This window comes from Rattus norvegicus, chromosome 1, assembly GCF_036323735.1.
Source record: "Rattus norvegicus strain BN/NHsdMcwi chromosome 1, GRCr8, whole genome shotgun sequence".
NCBI lineage: Eukaryota > Metazoa > Chordata > Mammalia > Rodentia > Muridae > Rattus > Rattus norvegicus.
In genome coordinates, this window is record NC_086019.1 from 186,352,400 (window position 1) to 186,369,308 (window position 16,909).

The 16,909-nt window shown below is 46.3% G+C and overlaps 1 protein-coding gene across 4 annotated transcripts in view; it reads left to right on the forward strand.

Annotated features, from left to right (window-relative positions):
• Prkcb (protein kinase C, beta) overlaps positions 1-16,909 on the forward strand; it is a 331,347-nt gene that overhangs the window by 89,003 nt on the left and 225,435 nt on the right. For 2 of the 4 annotated variants that reach the window (NM_001172305.1, NM_012713.4), the window contains exon 4: positions 6,054-6,059. The exons of the other annotated variants lie outside the window; for them this stretch is intronic. In NM_001172305.1, coding sequence (NP_001165776.1) covers positions 6,054-6,059 — 6 coding nt within the window. The remainder of the gene's footprint in view (positions 1-6,053; positions 6,060-16,909) is intronic. 4 annotated transcript variants of the gene reach the window in all.

The following is a 16,909-nucleotide window of genomic DNA, read 5'->3' on the forward strand; positions in this document are numbered from 1 at the left end:
GCATGGGGTCTTTCTATGTGGTTTCTTCTAAGGCTTTGTAAATCTATTGTTTTAATCTACAATTATATTTGGGGTTCCATTAAACCCCCAGCTCGTTTTAGATTACTTAGTATAGTTGATGATGATAAACTATTGTTTACCATTTATGAGATGGTGTTGAGACGAGGCCTAAGATTCATAGTCTTAAATGTTTTTAAAAATGTCAACTAACCAAAATGATTTACATTAATTAATAATTCCATTCAAGAGGTAAAGAGATAAACAAAACTCCCAAGAGAAAACCAAGACGAGCAGAAATAATGTATAACTGAAGGATAGCACTAGAATAAAAAATATCTTGTATTTTGATGAAATAAAGCCTTATCATGTGTAAACAGTCAGAGTGCCAAGAATTCAAAACAAAAAAAAAGTCAGAAAACACACACAGTGGATACATACAATGGAAATGATAGGTGCGCATAGACACACATGCGCACACATGCACACACGCACACACACACACACACTCACACACACACTCACACAATCTAACAGGTAGGGATGAGGAAGGTCATTGAAATAGAGGGATTGAGCTCTAAGGGAGTAAGGCATGCTATAAAGTGGGGTCTGGACAGGTACTTTTGGTAAATTTCCACTATTTTCTGCTGACCTTAAGTGAGTTATTTATTCTCAGCCTCAATTTTCTCTGCTTTAAAAATGGGGACAATAATTCAGTAGTTGTAGGGATTCAGTGAGATCTTGTATGTAAAGAACACAGGGCTGGGTCCCTCACAGAAATTACAGGGCAGCTAGCTGAACCCCTCACAGGGCTCAGACAATAGCTGGGACCATCACAGAACTAAGACAGTAGTTGTTGGTATTCAACTCTTTGCATTAAATCTAAAATTATATAATTGAGATTCCAAAATTATCACCATAAAGAGTTTGTTTAGATGAGAGGTGAGCAAATGGTTTCCCCAAGAGCAGGGAGTAAACACTAGGTTTGTGGGCATTCTGGAACAGGCATTACAGCATGGATGCAGCTGGCTACAGTTCATAGAGTGGGCATGAGAGGACCAAAAACTTTATTTCAAAAAAGAAGTGATTGGGCTGTAGGCTGTAGCTCTCTGCTCCTTGGTCTAGATCAGTAAGGGGAGAAGGAACGCTTTCTCAGCAGAGCCTAAGGACCAGGGATCCCCCAACACCCCTAGGAAAATGTGGGCCTGGACAGCCCGCATTTGTAAACCCCACACTGGGGTGGTGGAGATGAAAGGATCCCTGGGGTTTGCTGGCCAGCTATCCCAGCCACATAGAAAGTCCTAAAGTCACTGACAGGCTTTATCTCAAAATAAGGTGGAGACTAACTGAAGACGATGAGTGGCAGCCTCTGGCCTACATGTATTGAGCACACCCGCACACATACTCACCCTCATGTGCCCCTCCTCTCTCTCTCTCTCTCTCTCTCTCTCTCTCTCTCTCTCTCTCTCACACACACACACACACACACACACACACACCACCCTTAAACACACACACACAGACAGACATATACACACATAGACAGACACACATACTACCATTAGACAGACAGACAGACAGAGACTACCCTAGACAGACACACACACACACAGAGTTACAGACAGACACCGCTCTTAGACAGACAGACACACACACACACACATACACCACCCTTAAACACACACACACAGACAGACATATACACACATAGACAGACACACATACTGCCATTAGACAGACAGACAGACAGAGACTACCCTAGACAGACACACACACACACAGAGTTACAGACAGACACCGCTCTTAGACAGACAGAAAGACAGACACACACACACACACACACACGGAGTTGTGTCACAGCAAAAGAAAGTAACTTAGTTCTTTCTTCCTCTGATCAAATATTGCACAGGCATGAAAAGCCAACAAAAGATGGGGAAAATAACAGCAAAACCGAAACAAAAAACAAAGTCACCATCTAACCTCATTTACAAACCTACAGTGGGGGAAAATTCTAGATAAAATCTTGTCAAATTAAATCTCCCAGGATATTAAAATAACAACAACAACAACAAGAAGTCAACAAAAACATTGTATCAGAGTTGAGGGATGTTCATCCTAGAGATGCATTTTGGTTATTGTTAAAAACTCTATTCACAAAATCAGTCAATATGACAAAGGGGAAAAGTGATCATGTTCATGAATGTTCAGACCTCGCTTGTTAAAGTCTCCGTATTCATTGTTGGTGAAAACAGAGAAAGAATAAAAAGATATGCTCCCAGCAGTACAGAGACTGTCCGCAGCCAAGCCATAGTCAAAGCTATACTTAGTGTTCTCTCATTGGAGCAACTCCCACCAACGTTAAGAATAAAGGAAAGATGATTGCTTTGAGCACTGTTGTCGTTATGGATTTTCCAGTCAATGACAGAGGAGAAGAAACAGTCACAAATGGTAATTACACATCTGGAAAAAGAATACCAAATTAACATTATGCGTGGATTATGTTATTATTTATTTTAGAAACACCAGAGGAGGCAATGGGGAAACTATAGGACTAGAGAATTAAAGAGAGAATTAGGTAAGTGGGCTGGTAACAAAACATATCCACCCAAGTCAATAACTTTCTTAGAGATCAGCCTTAGCTAATGCATGACATAATGGAAAAATAATCCCTTTGGTCTCCAGCCGCCACCTCTCTGCCTACCAGCTCCGTTTCCCGCCTCTGCGTGCTTGGCGGGAAGCCAGAGAAGAAGGCTGGAGCCCTCTGCTCCAGCAGGGAGTGTGGGAAACTTGAATAGTAGCTGTGTGTCGAACAGGAAGTGATTTTGCTTTTTGAAAAGAATCACACTCGGTGCCAGATTCCAAATGCCATCGGAGCAGCATACCAGGGTGTCAGGCAGGGCTGGGCACAATGGTTCCAAGGAAATGGTGTTAAATGCTCACCAGCGTGGTATGCTCCTTCTATAGGCATATGACTCTAGAGTTTGGAGGGTTGAGGCTTGAGGGATAGTTTCATGGGCAACAATAAGGCAGTGAAGGGCCAGGGAGGTGGTTCTGTGGATAAAGCAATTGTTCTGTCAGCGTGTCTGCAGTCCCAGCCTGTCTACAGTGAGATGGATGGGAGGCAATGATAGGAAAATTCCCAGAAGCCTGTGAATGAGTTAGCTCGCTTTCATAGCTGGGAGTAGCGAGAGATCCTGCCTTGGACATGGTGGAAGGTAAAGTCTGACCCTTGAGATTGTCCTCTGGCCCCCGTGAGTGTGCGTTAGCATGGGTTGTGCCTCCCAGGCACACATGGATTATAGACATACACGTCGTTCAGAAAACAGGCATAAAATATAAAATAGGAAGCACCAGAAGAAAACCTTAACTCAATTAGACTCAGATTCCATGCTTGTCTTGTTTCGAGCAACTACACAGGTACTACGTCATTGTATTGCCCGCATATTGAGGGTAATTAGCCTTCCCGGAACCTGGGGTATTCTTTGACTTTATTCTTTTACAAAGAAAGCATTTCAACAGCAGCTCATTAAAAGTTAATGAAGTTCAAGCCTCTGCTGCCTGCCTAGGTTGGCTAATCTGTCTTTCTCTTTGAAAATATCAAGAAGCCTAGCCTTAAATCCCTTTGTGGAAACCAGGCATGGATCCCAGAGTTTGAGGCGTATTTGCTTGCCTCCTTAGTCTGGTTCCGCTGCTGTCGGTTCCTGAGCCTTGTAGAAACACCTCACGGTGATTATTTCTTGGAGCGGTGTTTCACCGTGTTCTCTTCTCCCCTTAAAACACCCAGGGAAATTTGAGAGCAGGCAGTGAGGCAGACATGAGCAGGGAGAGAGGGGCTGACGGCAGAGGGGGGAGAGGTTATTATGAGGGAGAAGTCTTGTGGATACGGGTATTAGAAGTGCTTGTCTTCAAATCCTTTCTCTACCGCCCATTGACCTTGTAGGGGAAACTTAGCTACCCCTCCCTGACACTTCAGAATGCTCCTAGCTAGTAAATGAGAAAAATGATCTCCTCTACCAACACGTTGTTGGGAAGATTATACATGTGTGAATGTATTTAAACATGTGAGACGAGCCTAGATATTGTTTATTAATGGCTCTTACATAAGCGGTGCATCTTTACATGTGAAGGATGTCATGTCAGAAACAGGTAACACAGCTCATGGGAGAGAGTATTGAATCAGTGAATGATTAAATTTTCTCACTTGCTGTTCACCTGTATGAAATGACAAACAGAGGCATTGTCAGCAGCTGGGATGTGGCTCTTCCTCCTCATGGTCCCCAGCTTCGGCATCCTCACCCTCAACCATACTATGAATGACATTGAACCCGATATTTATTGCAAATTCCCTGTGTGTTGTTCTAGGGTCGTCTAATATGGTAAATCTACTCTTCCTGCCTCCTACCCCCCAACCATATAACAATACAGAGGGGAAACACACACACACACACACACACACACACACACACACACACACACACGTTAGTGCCGGATTGTTCCCAACTTCTGGCTTTATAGACTTGTACTGGACTTTGCCTTCATGTTCTTGGAGACCATCATAGGATGAAAAGATGTAAAGTTAACACCAAAACCGAAGAGCTCTTACAGAAGTGACTTCTTTTTCGAATCGTCTGAGGAGACTTTCAGGATCCCCGCAAGATGGGATACCAGCATGGTGTCCACACAGTGTTGAAAACATGTATACTGTACCCAGGAAGGTTGCTTGACTCTGTTGCCTCAGAGTCTATATAATTAGAATTTCATGATGTCATCTTCAAGCTTTAATATAGCTTAAAATTATCCTTATGTAGGTTGTGTTTCTTTCTGAAACATTTTAAATTTAGAAAATTAACTTGTTAAACTTTTTTTTTAAAGTTAAATCTTTAGATTTTTATTCATCCTGCTGAGGGGGGTTGGAATGACAAATGCTTGAGTCATCAGAGTCAAGTGTTAGGGCATCCTGATTCCTCTGGGAAAGTCAAGGCTCATGTGGCCCTGGAGTCTAAATCCACCTATGGGCACGATGACCTCAGATGCTTCTGTTTTGCCAACAGTTCCTTCTGGCCGAGCTTCACCATGCAGGTGGGCTCCAGGAGGCATGCTCTCGTGAAGCCAGGTCCCTTCCTGTTGCCATCTGCCTTTGGGTGCATGGTGTGGGGGTCTGAGACAGGTCTAGGAGTTGGGTAATTTTCCTTCATCATCCACTCACGGGTTCCCCATGTTCCTGTGTCTCCAGGTTAATCCCCCCAAAAGCCAGTTCACAGGATTCACATGAACTGGCTGACTTCTTATCGGCATTTTAAGGAACATCTGATTTGTCTTTCTTTTCGCTTCTTGCTATTTCAAGCTGAGAAGCAATGAGAGAAGAAACTGAAGGACAGATGGGGAGGAGACTGAGAGCGGGATAACTGATGAGTACCAGAAGGGAAGAGACAGGAGGGCAGAGAGGGATCTACTGAGGAAAATAAGTAGGTGGGAGACCAAGGAACATAATGGAATGAAGGGACAGAGAGGGGGCTCTGGACAGAGAGACATGGTAAACCAGACAAGGGCCTGAGGAGTGTGGGACATCCACACTGTCACTGCAAAAACCAAGGTCCTGAGCTGTTATTCTCCAGCCCCCATGCCTCCTGTCCCTGACGGAGCATCCCAGTGACAATAGCAGTAAGACCATGCAAGATTGGTCTTTCCTGATGAGTGATGAGTGTGGGTGAGCTGAGGGGAAGGTTATCTTTCTGTCAGGAGATAATTTGCTGTAGCTAGGGATGACTCGGAAGGGAAGCACGTGACCCTTCTCTTGTTACTTCGGGGACTTATTAATTTCCTTCGCTCGTTTATCTCATCTGCGAAATCCCTTTTTTTCTGACGTGATAGATGACAGGTGGCCAGACACCTGCAGTGCTCTGGGAAGGATGGGAGGCTGTTGTGTGCTCTGATGTTCTGGTTACGATTTTAACTTGTTTGGGGTGGAGAGAAGTGCCGGGTTCCCTTCTGACTCTTGGGAGGTGGCCAACCAGAAACTACAGAGACTTATGTCTGGAAGGCCAGCTGATCTGCAGGTCAGGGTGGGAGGACATCACCAGGCAGGAAGTGAGGCTGGATGTCACCTTCAATTCTGTCCGCTGGGTCCTACCTCCTAAGGCAGCTACAGCTTCTTCAGACAGTACTACTGTCTAGAAGAAAATCATTGAAAACGCATCTGTGAAGGGCATGGCACTAAAGGTTTTCTTTTTTTTTTTTTTTTTTTTTTGGTTCTTTTTTTCGGAGCTGGGGACCAAACCCAGGGCCTTGCGCTTCCTAGGTAAGCGCTCTACCATTGAGCTAAATCCTCAGCCCCTCAAGGTTTTCTTAACCAGATAGCTCTTCTGAGTACAGTGTCCGGTCTTGTTTCACAGAGAAGGAAACGGAGGTAAGTTGGGATATGTAATCCTCTGTTCACGACTGTGCTCATGGGTGGCCCACCCCATGTTCTTTGAGTAGTTCCTTGCATTATTTCATAGACAAAGAGTTACCCCATGCATGAAACCCTCCTCTTACCTTCTCCCCCCTCTTTAGTCTCATAGCCAGAACCCTTGGCACTGGACAGCCCAGCAAAGACACGATGAGTAGAGGAACCACAGGCCTTCTAGACCCTTCTGCCGCTGGTTTTCCATTTGACAGTGGGTGCTTTGTTGACCTCTCTGAGCCCGTTACCCTATATAGGACATAAATCCTGGCTCTTGGAGTTGCTGCAGAAGATCGCGAATGATGGTGCTGTGCACATGAATTTGTGTAGGGAACAGAAGCAAATGTCGTTGCTTTTAACTCTCAGCCTAGATGTATCTCACTTCTGGTGACGGATGAGAGCTAGGCTATCAACCAACTGTGTCTCTTTTCTACTGCATGCTAAGTGACACCACAGGAAACTGACCACAGTGATAACCCTTGTCCAGCAGAAGTAGGCCACTGACCAGCAATGCATAAAGATGTTGGTTTTTCTTTTGTACCCAAAGAGCCAAAGACTTCACTGGCAAAAATGCTTCCTTCTTTCGACCTTGATCTGTGGATGCATGGACCCTCTAAACATGCAGGTCCTGTAGCTCCTGGACTCTCATTTCCAGAATGTCAGGTGGTCACTTAGTACCTCTGCCATATGGTACTAAGTGAACCTTTCGAAACTGTGAATCAAAGTAAATTTCCTAGGATGTTGGAAGCCATGCCCATTAGGAGGCATGTCCATGAAGCTTCAACCATGGTGGCACCAACGAGAACTCAACAAAGACTATGCCAGTAAACACTATCACAGAAGTTGTGAGGAAGCCCAGGAGGCCTCAAACCTTCACAGAAAACTAAAGGCAGCCAAGGAATGCTGAGAGCAGGCGAAAGTCATCCTCAGGGAAGAGCACACTGATTGGTTACCTAATATTAAATGGTCAGTCTTGAAAACATACATACAAGTAACATATAGACTGAGAAGGTTGTACTTGTGTATTTAGGAACACACACACACACACACACACACACACGTATGTAGGTAACAATAATTAAAGAAAAAGGCCCACAAATTTGAAAGAGAACTAGATGGGGGAGGTAAGTGGGTGGGTCTGAGGAACGAAAGAGAAGGGGGAAATGATATATCATAATCTCAAAACTAAAATTATGTTACAAAATCTTTTTCTCTTTTACACTGTTTCTGTCTGGTATTATGGACACAGCAATGCAAAAATAGCTAATATATGAATCAAATAAAAGTCAGACCTGTGATACAAGCTTGTAATCCCAGCTATTCGGAAGGCCGAGTTAGGAGGATAGTGAGTTCAAGGCCTGCCTGGGCTATAAACTGAATTCAGGGCTAGCCAGGACAACATAGTGTGAGCCTGTTTTAAAATCACAAGTGTAAAGAAGGCTGGGGATACAGCTCAGTGGGTGTACTCTGGCTGGCCATGCACAAAGTTCTGGGCTCAGTCCCCAGGGGCTCATACAAAAACTGGGGTTCATGACAAATGTCCCATAGTTCCTGACACACGGTAGACCTGAATGCTGGTTCTCAGCAGCCTGAATTTTTTTTTTTTTTGAAATTGTTCTTTGTATCAGAAGTGATTAATGGATTATGGCAGCATTTGTCAAGAGTTGATTAACCCATGGGTCTGGTTATGAGGCAGATCCTGATTCTGCAGGTTTGAGCAGGAGCCAGGCAGGCATTTTGCATTTCTAATGAGCTCCCAGAGCCTCACTAGTGCTTCAGGGATCACTCTCCAGTAACAAGAGGATGAGATTAGCGTCCTGCTGCTAGAACTTTCTGCTGCCTCTCCCTGTGAGCTCCAAGGGTGCTCTTCTCAAGAAGCAGGGTTGTTGTTCTAGTCTGGTTCCCTGGGGCAGCCTTCTGCTGTGCCCTCAAGGGCCTTTTTTTAGCTTCCTCTCCACTTCATTCCTTTAAATTTTAATTTTGATCTTTCTGTGCATTAGCTTCCACTGTGTGCCATGTAATATCCTTTCTTTAGGTTCAAATTCGTGTGTGTGTGTTCGTTCCTGTTCATGTTTATGTAGGTGTGTATGTATGTATGTGTCTATGCACGTGGAGGCCGGAGGTCAACCTCTAGTGTCAGTCCTTGGGATGTGTTCATTTGTGTGTGTGTGTGTGTGTGTTTGTGTTTGTGTGTGTGTGTGTGTGTGTGTATGTATGTATGTATGTATGTATGTTTGTTTTGTCTTTATGAGACAGATTTCTCTGTGTAGTCATGGCTGTTCTGGAACTCACTGTGTAGGCCAGGTTGACCTAGAATTCAGAGATCTGCCTGCCTCTGTCTCCTGAGTGCTGTGGGATGATGAACAATGCCAGGAAACTTGGTAAGGTAGAGCAGGGTCTGAGACCCTGGTACCCAGGTACCCACCTGAGAGATGGTAGGTGCCTCCCTGCTCCCTACTAGAGCAGGAGGCTGGGAATATGAGTCACACTCCCCACTTAGCCAGTTATGTAGCCCAAAATAGAATTCTCCAGGCTAATATGGTACCTAGAGGCCCTAAGGGTTTAACCAATAAACTTCTCTTCCCAGCCGTTCCTTCCTGCAAAAGGTATTCAATGTCAGGTCCAACCTGAAAGGTTGTTACTCATCCATTTTTCACAATGAACAGTCAATGAACAGTTTAGAAACAAGCATCACCTCTTTCATTGAGAACTGCCATGGAGACAAGGACAAAGCCATCTCCTATGGAGCCACAGCTTAAGAAGGCCCATCTGTAACCCCAGACAACTGCCACCAATGAACTAAGCTGGAGCTCCCATTCCTGTCCACCCTTGCCTTCCCTGGGCTAGACACCATCCTCATCCTGTAGCCTCCGACTCCTCTCCTAACTACTCCAGACTCAGAGATGTCTGGATGTCCAGGAGTTTGGGAGTCACCGGTCCTGGCCTCATCATGGCCCCCTGGGACCGTGAACCCCTATTCCTTCATTTCTGACTTTTCTGTGTGGTTCCCCGGTGGTGACTGGGTGCCAGCAATCAGGGAACCCCAACTTTGGCTTCCCCCATCTTAGAATGTGTCTTCCCACCCCCTGAGTGGTGTCACAGTGCTTCCTCAAAGCCAAGCACCTGACTGCAGCAATATTAGGGAAATTCAGTCAAGCAGCATTTGAGGAAACTCAGTCAAACTCCCTGTGGTTCGCTTCCCCATTAGCCGTGCCCAGTGGTGGGGCAGAATGAGGACCCACAGAGTGCTTCATTTAAGGCCTGTACCACCACCATCTGGAAGTTATTTATTTTTATTTTATGCGTATGAGTGTCACGCCTGCGTAGATGTGTGCCTAGTACCTAGGGAGGTCAGAGAGGATCTCAGATACTTGGTGTTACAGATGGTTATGAGACACCATGCGGGGGCTGGGAATCTAACTCTCATCCTTTAGAAGAGCAGCCAGTGCTTATAACCTGAACCATCTCTCCAGCACCGCTTTTTAAACCTGATCTTGTTTTTTGGAACAGGAGCTTTCATTGGCCTGGAACTCCCTGATTAAGATAGGGTGGCTGGGACAGCTAGCCTCAGGGATCTACCTGCCTCTGCCTCCTTGGAGCAAATATTACAAGTGCTCCCCAACATATCTGGCATTTTAAAATGTGGGTTCTGTGAATCAAACTTGAGTCCTCATATTTATAAGGCTAGCTTGGGCTATTTCCCAAGCCCCCTGGCAGAAGACAGCAGACAGAGTGACTTCCTGGTGGCAACTGTCAGAAGTTCTGTTGTAAATCCCCAACACTGGTGTAAGGTACTTGCCTTCATTCCTAGGCTCTGGGTTTCTGGTGGGCTCTCCAAGAATTCATAGAGGGGTAAAGTTAGGACCAGGGCTGGGAGGACTAAGGGCCAAGCTCCAATCCAAATGTCTGTGCTGTAGAGAGCAGAGGGGTGGCCAGGACACAGGGACCCTACTTTGGCACCAGCTCAGCCGCTCTTCTTGTTGCTGTGGGAAAATACCCGACTCACACAGCTTAGTGAAGGGAGGATCCATTTTGGTTCAGCTGGTAAATATGAATGAAATTATATCACTTGCAAGGAAATGAATAGAAATGCAGATGAGCTAGACCCAGAATGACAAATATTACATTTGTAGACTTGATTTTTAAAAGTGACATGAAGTTAGTGAGGGGCTATTTTATTTGGGAAAGGAAGGGAACCATCTGGAAGTAGAGGAGGAATGACAGAAGTGGTGGTGCTCGGTGGTAGTCTCTCTCTCTCCCTCTCTCTCTCTCTCTCTCTCTCTCTCTCTCTCTCTCTCTCTCTCTCTGTGCGTGCGTGCGTGCGTGTGTGTGTGTGTGCATGTGTGAATATAAGCAAAGAAAGTGATGTGCATGCATGAAAATGTCATACATTTGTATGATATGTGCATGTGCATTGTGCATATATATCACGTGTTTTTAATCATTCATCTGTGAATGACTATCTCAGCTGACTCCATAGCTTGGCTTCTGTCATCCACAGTAAACACAGAAGGGAAAGCACAGGGGCTGGAGAGATGGTTCAGTTGTTAAGAGCACATGCTGCTCTTGCAGAAGACCTAGGTTTGATTCCCAGCCAGTTCAGGAGAGCCAACATCCTCTTCTGGCCTCAAAGGGTAGCAGGCACCACATGGTGCACAGACACAGAGGCAGGCAGAACAATATTCAATATACACAGATACAATGAAATAATAATTTTAAATTGTTTTAGAAGATCAAAAGCACACATTCTGATACACCATGCACAGTAAGAGACTTTTCCAAGGGTGTGGAAAAGTCCCTGAAGGTTACTTGGCAGTTACACAATTTCATTGCATCTCTACCTGGGTTAGGCATGGCTGTTGGATTTTACTGGAAATGTACAGTTTTGGGGGAGTGATCTGCCGCGGCAACCGCTCTCCTGACTGTGATCCAGTGAACACTTGGCTTTGGCATAGAGGCTGCCAGGTGTGAGAGCAAGATGAAGTTAGTGTGGATGCTCTTCTAGAGTCTGCGGGGGGGGGGGGGTGCAGGACAAGGACATTGAGATTGAAACCCAGGAGAAAGAAAACTGTCTTTGAGGCCTCCAAAAGGAGGAGAGGAGCTCTGAGGTCAAGCCTAGAGACTGGTCAGAAAACCAGGCAATCAGTTGATAGGCAGTGCTTGGTTCTGTTAACCAGGGGAAAGTGCCTCATACTTTTGGGCAAAGCACCTGGGGGAAGCAGTTTGATTAAGGGCTTAAAGTGAGTGGCTTCTTATAGGTGGGAACCTTAGAGAGGAGTGTCCAACTTCCTCCTCCCCTCCTTCCTTCCTCTCTTCGTTCCTTCCTTCCTCTTTTCATCCCATCTTTATCTCTTCTCTTTCTTTTTTTTCTATAAATAAGTTTGAGCACCTACTTTTTACTGACTGGGGTAAATGTACCGAGCATTGAACATGGGCTGTACACAGCTCTAGAGTAGTGGTGGTGGGTGGGTGGTGGGGTGGGCATAAACATAGGTAAGGACTGATTGGTTAAAAGGTGGTATTTTCATGCACACTCCTTAGACCTAGTGTGGCTCATTATAAAGAATCTATTTTCATTCTTTTTCATAGACAAGGAAATTAAAACTAGAGAGCTTGAATGCTTTGCCTGAGGTCTTACCCTAGGTCCAGATCTGTAAGATTCCAGGCTCTGTGGATTCAGGTAAATTCAACACTGCACTGAGCTTAGACGGACCCTAAAGCTTCTTTTGCTTCCTTATCTTGGCCTAGGGACCAGTTTCCTACAGTGTACCCTCCACTGCCACTACCCCCGATGCCCAGGGAGCCTTTCTGGGGAGCGGATGTGGCCTCCCCAGCTGCCTGCTTCCTTCTGGTGTCTGCCAGCACCAGCAGGAACCCCTGATGCAAAGTTGTTTCTTTTTCCTTTGTTGGTCTCTCTAGGGGAAGTAGATGTGGGTGGAGAATGTAGCTGGTACACCCACCCACGGTCCCCCTAAGCCCGGAAGTAGCCCATTGTCCCTGATTACGACAATGACTCTGTTCTGAGTTGTCTGGCCCTCAGCTCTGCTCCTGCTCCCCCCAACCCCGGTCTGCTCCCTCCGAGAGCTGACTTTGCAGGACTAGGCCAGCTGAATGCCATGGAGCACTGTTAAGAGCACAGAAACACAGAGGCAGGTTTGGACTCAGACAATCCCAGTACGGCTGTTGACCAGCTAACAAGTACTTTGACCTCTGAGCTCCTCGGTTAGAGAGACTGAGGCCTGTGGAGAGAGACATCAGCAGGTAGCAGGTCTCAGTTCAGTGTTTGGCTTTTACCTAAATAGACGCTGTTGTGCCACCCATCCCCACTGTTGAACAGAATAGAAGGGGCCTCCTAGTGTCTGTGGACACTTCGGACTCAGTCCCTGTACATGAGGATACGGCTCTGCCTTTGGGGCAGGGGAGGTTGCTTCTCTGCAAGTCCATTTCAGCAGAATCTTCTCTTTGCTCTGCACCTTGCACCTCCTCTCTCCACCTGCATCTGAGAAAGAAGGGAGAACCAGAATCAGGGGTGCACTCAGGTTCCTCTCTCTTGCCTTGCTGCTGGCTCCCACAACTATTAACCTACTTCAGTCATCCCCAATACCCCTGAAGAGTCATAGGGAAGGGTGTTGGAGTAATAAAAAGTCCTGGGGAACTCAGACATGCAGATGAGTTCTTCCCCATGTGACTCAGCTCTAGCGATGCTTGCTAAGAGACTATGAAGTGCAGGGTGCACAGAAGACAGGTGAGCAGGAGTAACAGAGTAGCCATTCCCTCAGGCGTGCGGGAGTAACAGAGTAGCCATTCCCTCAGGCGAGCGGGAGTAACAGAGTAGACATTCCCTCAGGCGAGCGGGAGTAACAGAGTAGACATTCCCTCAGGCGAGCGGGAGTAACAGAGTAGCCATTCCCTCAGGCGAGCGGGAGTAACAGAGTAGCCATTCCCTCAGGACTAGGTGCTGGGCCTTCATGCACTCATCCCACCCACAGAGCCAGTGCTGGGCGGTCTCTCCTTCCTTGGCATCTTAGTAACAATCTGATAGGTGAACAGTCTCTTCATTTGCATTCCCCAGATATTCGTGAGGTTGGACATCTCTCCCTGGTTCTTGGCTAGTTGTATTTCCTTCCCTATGGATTTTTTTATAATGCTCTGTCTATTTCTCTGTGGTCTGTCTTGTTCTTATTGATTGGTCACTATGTAGATTCTAGACTTAGCAACTGTGCTGATACTGAGTACCTTAGTCGGGCCTCTCCCTTCCCTTTTTGCTGCTATTGAATTATTTTATCTTACAGAAACTTCACATTTAAAAAAAAAAACATTTAGCTGCTGCAGTCTCCTGATAGCTTCTAGATTCTCCCCTGGTGGTCTGTTTTCCTCCCCTCTGTTGAAGTGGGAGAAACTTTAATGCGCATTTTATTTTTCTCTATCTCTTTGGGACAAATGCAAGGTTACACAGAGAGTTTCTGCCTGAATGAGCTTTTAAAAAAATTTTTTTTTCCTGGTAAACACAGGCTTTGTGCCTGAATGAGGAAGTGAATGAAAAAAGCCAAATCCTGCCTTCCCTGCAGAGACGGGGTCTGCTGTGGGGATGTGAGTGAGGCCATGAATCAGAGTTCTTCTCTCAGTGACATTTTCAAAGCCCTGGGCACAGAAGCCTCCCTCATCCCAGTGGAGCCTCTTCCTCTTGAAGCAGGCATGGTGGGGCTCGCTTTGCTCTGCTGATGATCCGACTGTGTGTGTGTGTGTGTGTGTGAGAGAGAGAGAGAGAGAGAGAGAGAGAGAGAGAGAGAGAGAGAGAGGGAGAGGGAGAGGGAGAGAGAGAGGGAGAGAGATAGAGAAGGAAGACAGCTGAGGGAGTATTGAAGATCTTCTAAAAGTATCACACTTGCTGCTGAGAGGGTAGAGTGACTGGAAAGGGGGGTTCAGTAGCACTGGGGCACCCTTGTGAGCTGAGCTTCCTGCGAATCCTTTATCTGTGGTCACATGACGCTCTCGCCTGCCCACAAGCTTGCTGGTGTCCCTGCTGCTGAAGGCACATCTGTTCTGTTCCCAGGGGCTTGGCTTCGCCATTGTTGTTTTTTTCCAAAGCGGTGGAGTGTGCCAGTTAGATTGTTAGACCCAAATAATCTGCAATGTGTGAAGAAATAGTAAATATTTACTGTACCTTTTGGAGAACAGGTTATTGCCATGGAGATTCTCTATACACGGTTCTGGATGCCGAAGGGAACTGGCTGGGGAGCCAGGGGGAGTGTTTGGATCTGATGCTGCCTGCATTGCCAGGTTGAGGAGTGAGCAGTGAAACCCGGTGGGCTTGAAACACTTGCTGTCTGGTCAGCCGCAGTTAGGAGGCCTCTAATGCACTGTCTCCATGCAGTGTATGGAGTGAGCATCCAATTGTCACACTGGGCCTATGAGGTACTTCTATCCTCTATTTTATTGAAGCAAAGAGAGACCGGGCAACCTGAGGGAGGGTACCCAGTAACAGCTGGCAGAACCCCATGGCTGTGGCTCTCCTTCAGCCAAGTCGTTTCACCCACCATGATTTTACTCAAGAGAAAACCAACCAGATGCCTGTTGGGTGGTGGTGGGGTCTTCACTCTTCAGATTGACTTTGATACTGACCAACATTTAAAAACCATCAACAATGTCCAGCCTCCTCTGAATATGTACATGGTCTGCCTCATTTGAGGGGGGTGCCCTTCCCTAGTGGCTGTCCTCAGCAGCTGCCCACTTGGCATGGGAATACCACCATGTTGCAGCGAGAAGAAAGCACCAGATATCATCTCCAGGGGCTCACTGAATTAATTGATAATTATCTGTTGAGTGCTCCTCATTTGGTTGGAATCGCATTTAATTTAGCTATTGTTTCCGTGTGTCCCTTAGAGCTTTTGAAGTTCTTTACAATCTTCTTAGGTGGGTGAGGGAAGATGTTCATTAGAAGGAAGTTACAGTCATGGGTGTAATGCACTGTCACTGCATTCATTCATTCATTCATTCATTCATTCAACCTATTCATTGAGCATTGGGTGTTAGAGATGCAGAACTGTGGTAAGTAATAAGACAGTTTGTGCTGCAGGGTGTATGGCTGGGCAGAAGGAAGGCAGTAACAGAGGAATGCTAAAACGTGACTAAGAGGAAGTGTCTAAGTCTTGCGCATAAGGGATGCATGCAATGCCTGGGACGGCCACTAGGGTGGAGTTTTATGACCATGGTCTCTGTGCTAGTTGTATATAAAAGGAACCTTGGTTAGTCTTATAGATAGTTCCCTTTTCAGAAAGGGCAATTGGTTCCCAGGCTTTGTGCACTTCCCGATCTATTCAGTACCCCAGGAGGTATATTATATCAAAGCCAATGACTAGTCTTTCATCCTAGGAAGTAAGCTTGCTCCCTCCATCGAGAGTCGAGTCCACCTGGGAGGTGGCTGGAGGCCTGAGGGAGCTTGGGATCTGTTACTTTTGAGCACCATTCTGAGAGGCACTAAAGCCAGAACACCTCTAGCCCAGCTGCCCTGCTTAACGTGTGGCATTTAGATTGTTGCTTAATTGCTCCATAACTCAGTTTCCCCAGCTGTAGGTTGGAAATGAAACATCTGTAACTGTTGTAAAGGTTGAATGAGTTGATGCCAGGCTCTTAGGAAAGTGCCGGACACTGGAAGAAGGTAAGCAAGTAGAGGCTGTCAGCTCACATGCGAGCATGACGGTTGTTGTATGGTATCAGCCAGCCTCGGTTGAGGGTAGATGTTCTGATGGACTGCAACAGTGCCTCCCCTGGACCATATTTGTGACCTCTAGTCTTTTTTTGTCTAATTATCTCTACCCATTACTATCGCCGAGTTATTCAGCTCATTATTCAATGTCTGTGGGCCTCACTCTAACCCTGTCTTCTTCAGATTTACAGGGGACAATATGGCAGATTTCTCTTAATGGTAGAAAAGCCCACAGAGAGATGTGGTGCAGGCTCCCAGTGCTCCACAGTTGTGTAAGAGGAGTAAGACACAGCCTGTGGTAGGTCTGCCTTGGGGCCTGCTGCTGGCTCATCAGGGCTGGCAGTATCACTCGATGCCCACTTCCCTTGTCACCTCTGCCCTGAGTGCCCATGAGCAGGAGGGATCTTTGGTGGAGAGGGCAGTATGGAAGGGAACTGGGTGAGAGGAGGGCTTGCTTCTGGCTCAAGTGAACCACGTTCTGATTCATGGTGGCCCTGGGGTCCATCCTAGCAGAGCTGAAGGGAATTTCTGTCTCTGGGCTTTGCCCCTAGGCCGTGTTCCTTTGCCACAGGCACCCCATTTCCCAAGTGGAACATGGGAGACTTGGCCTCACAGACTATTCACTGCATTATCGTGTTTGCATAATTAGTTTTATCTCCAAAAGAGCTTGTATCGTAAGAGAATCTGACGATGTCTCATTGTGCAATCTGGGACGAAGGCCTCTGACTGGCAGACTGTAGTGCAATATTTAGCTGTGTCCTCCT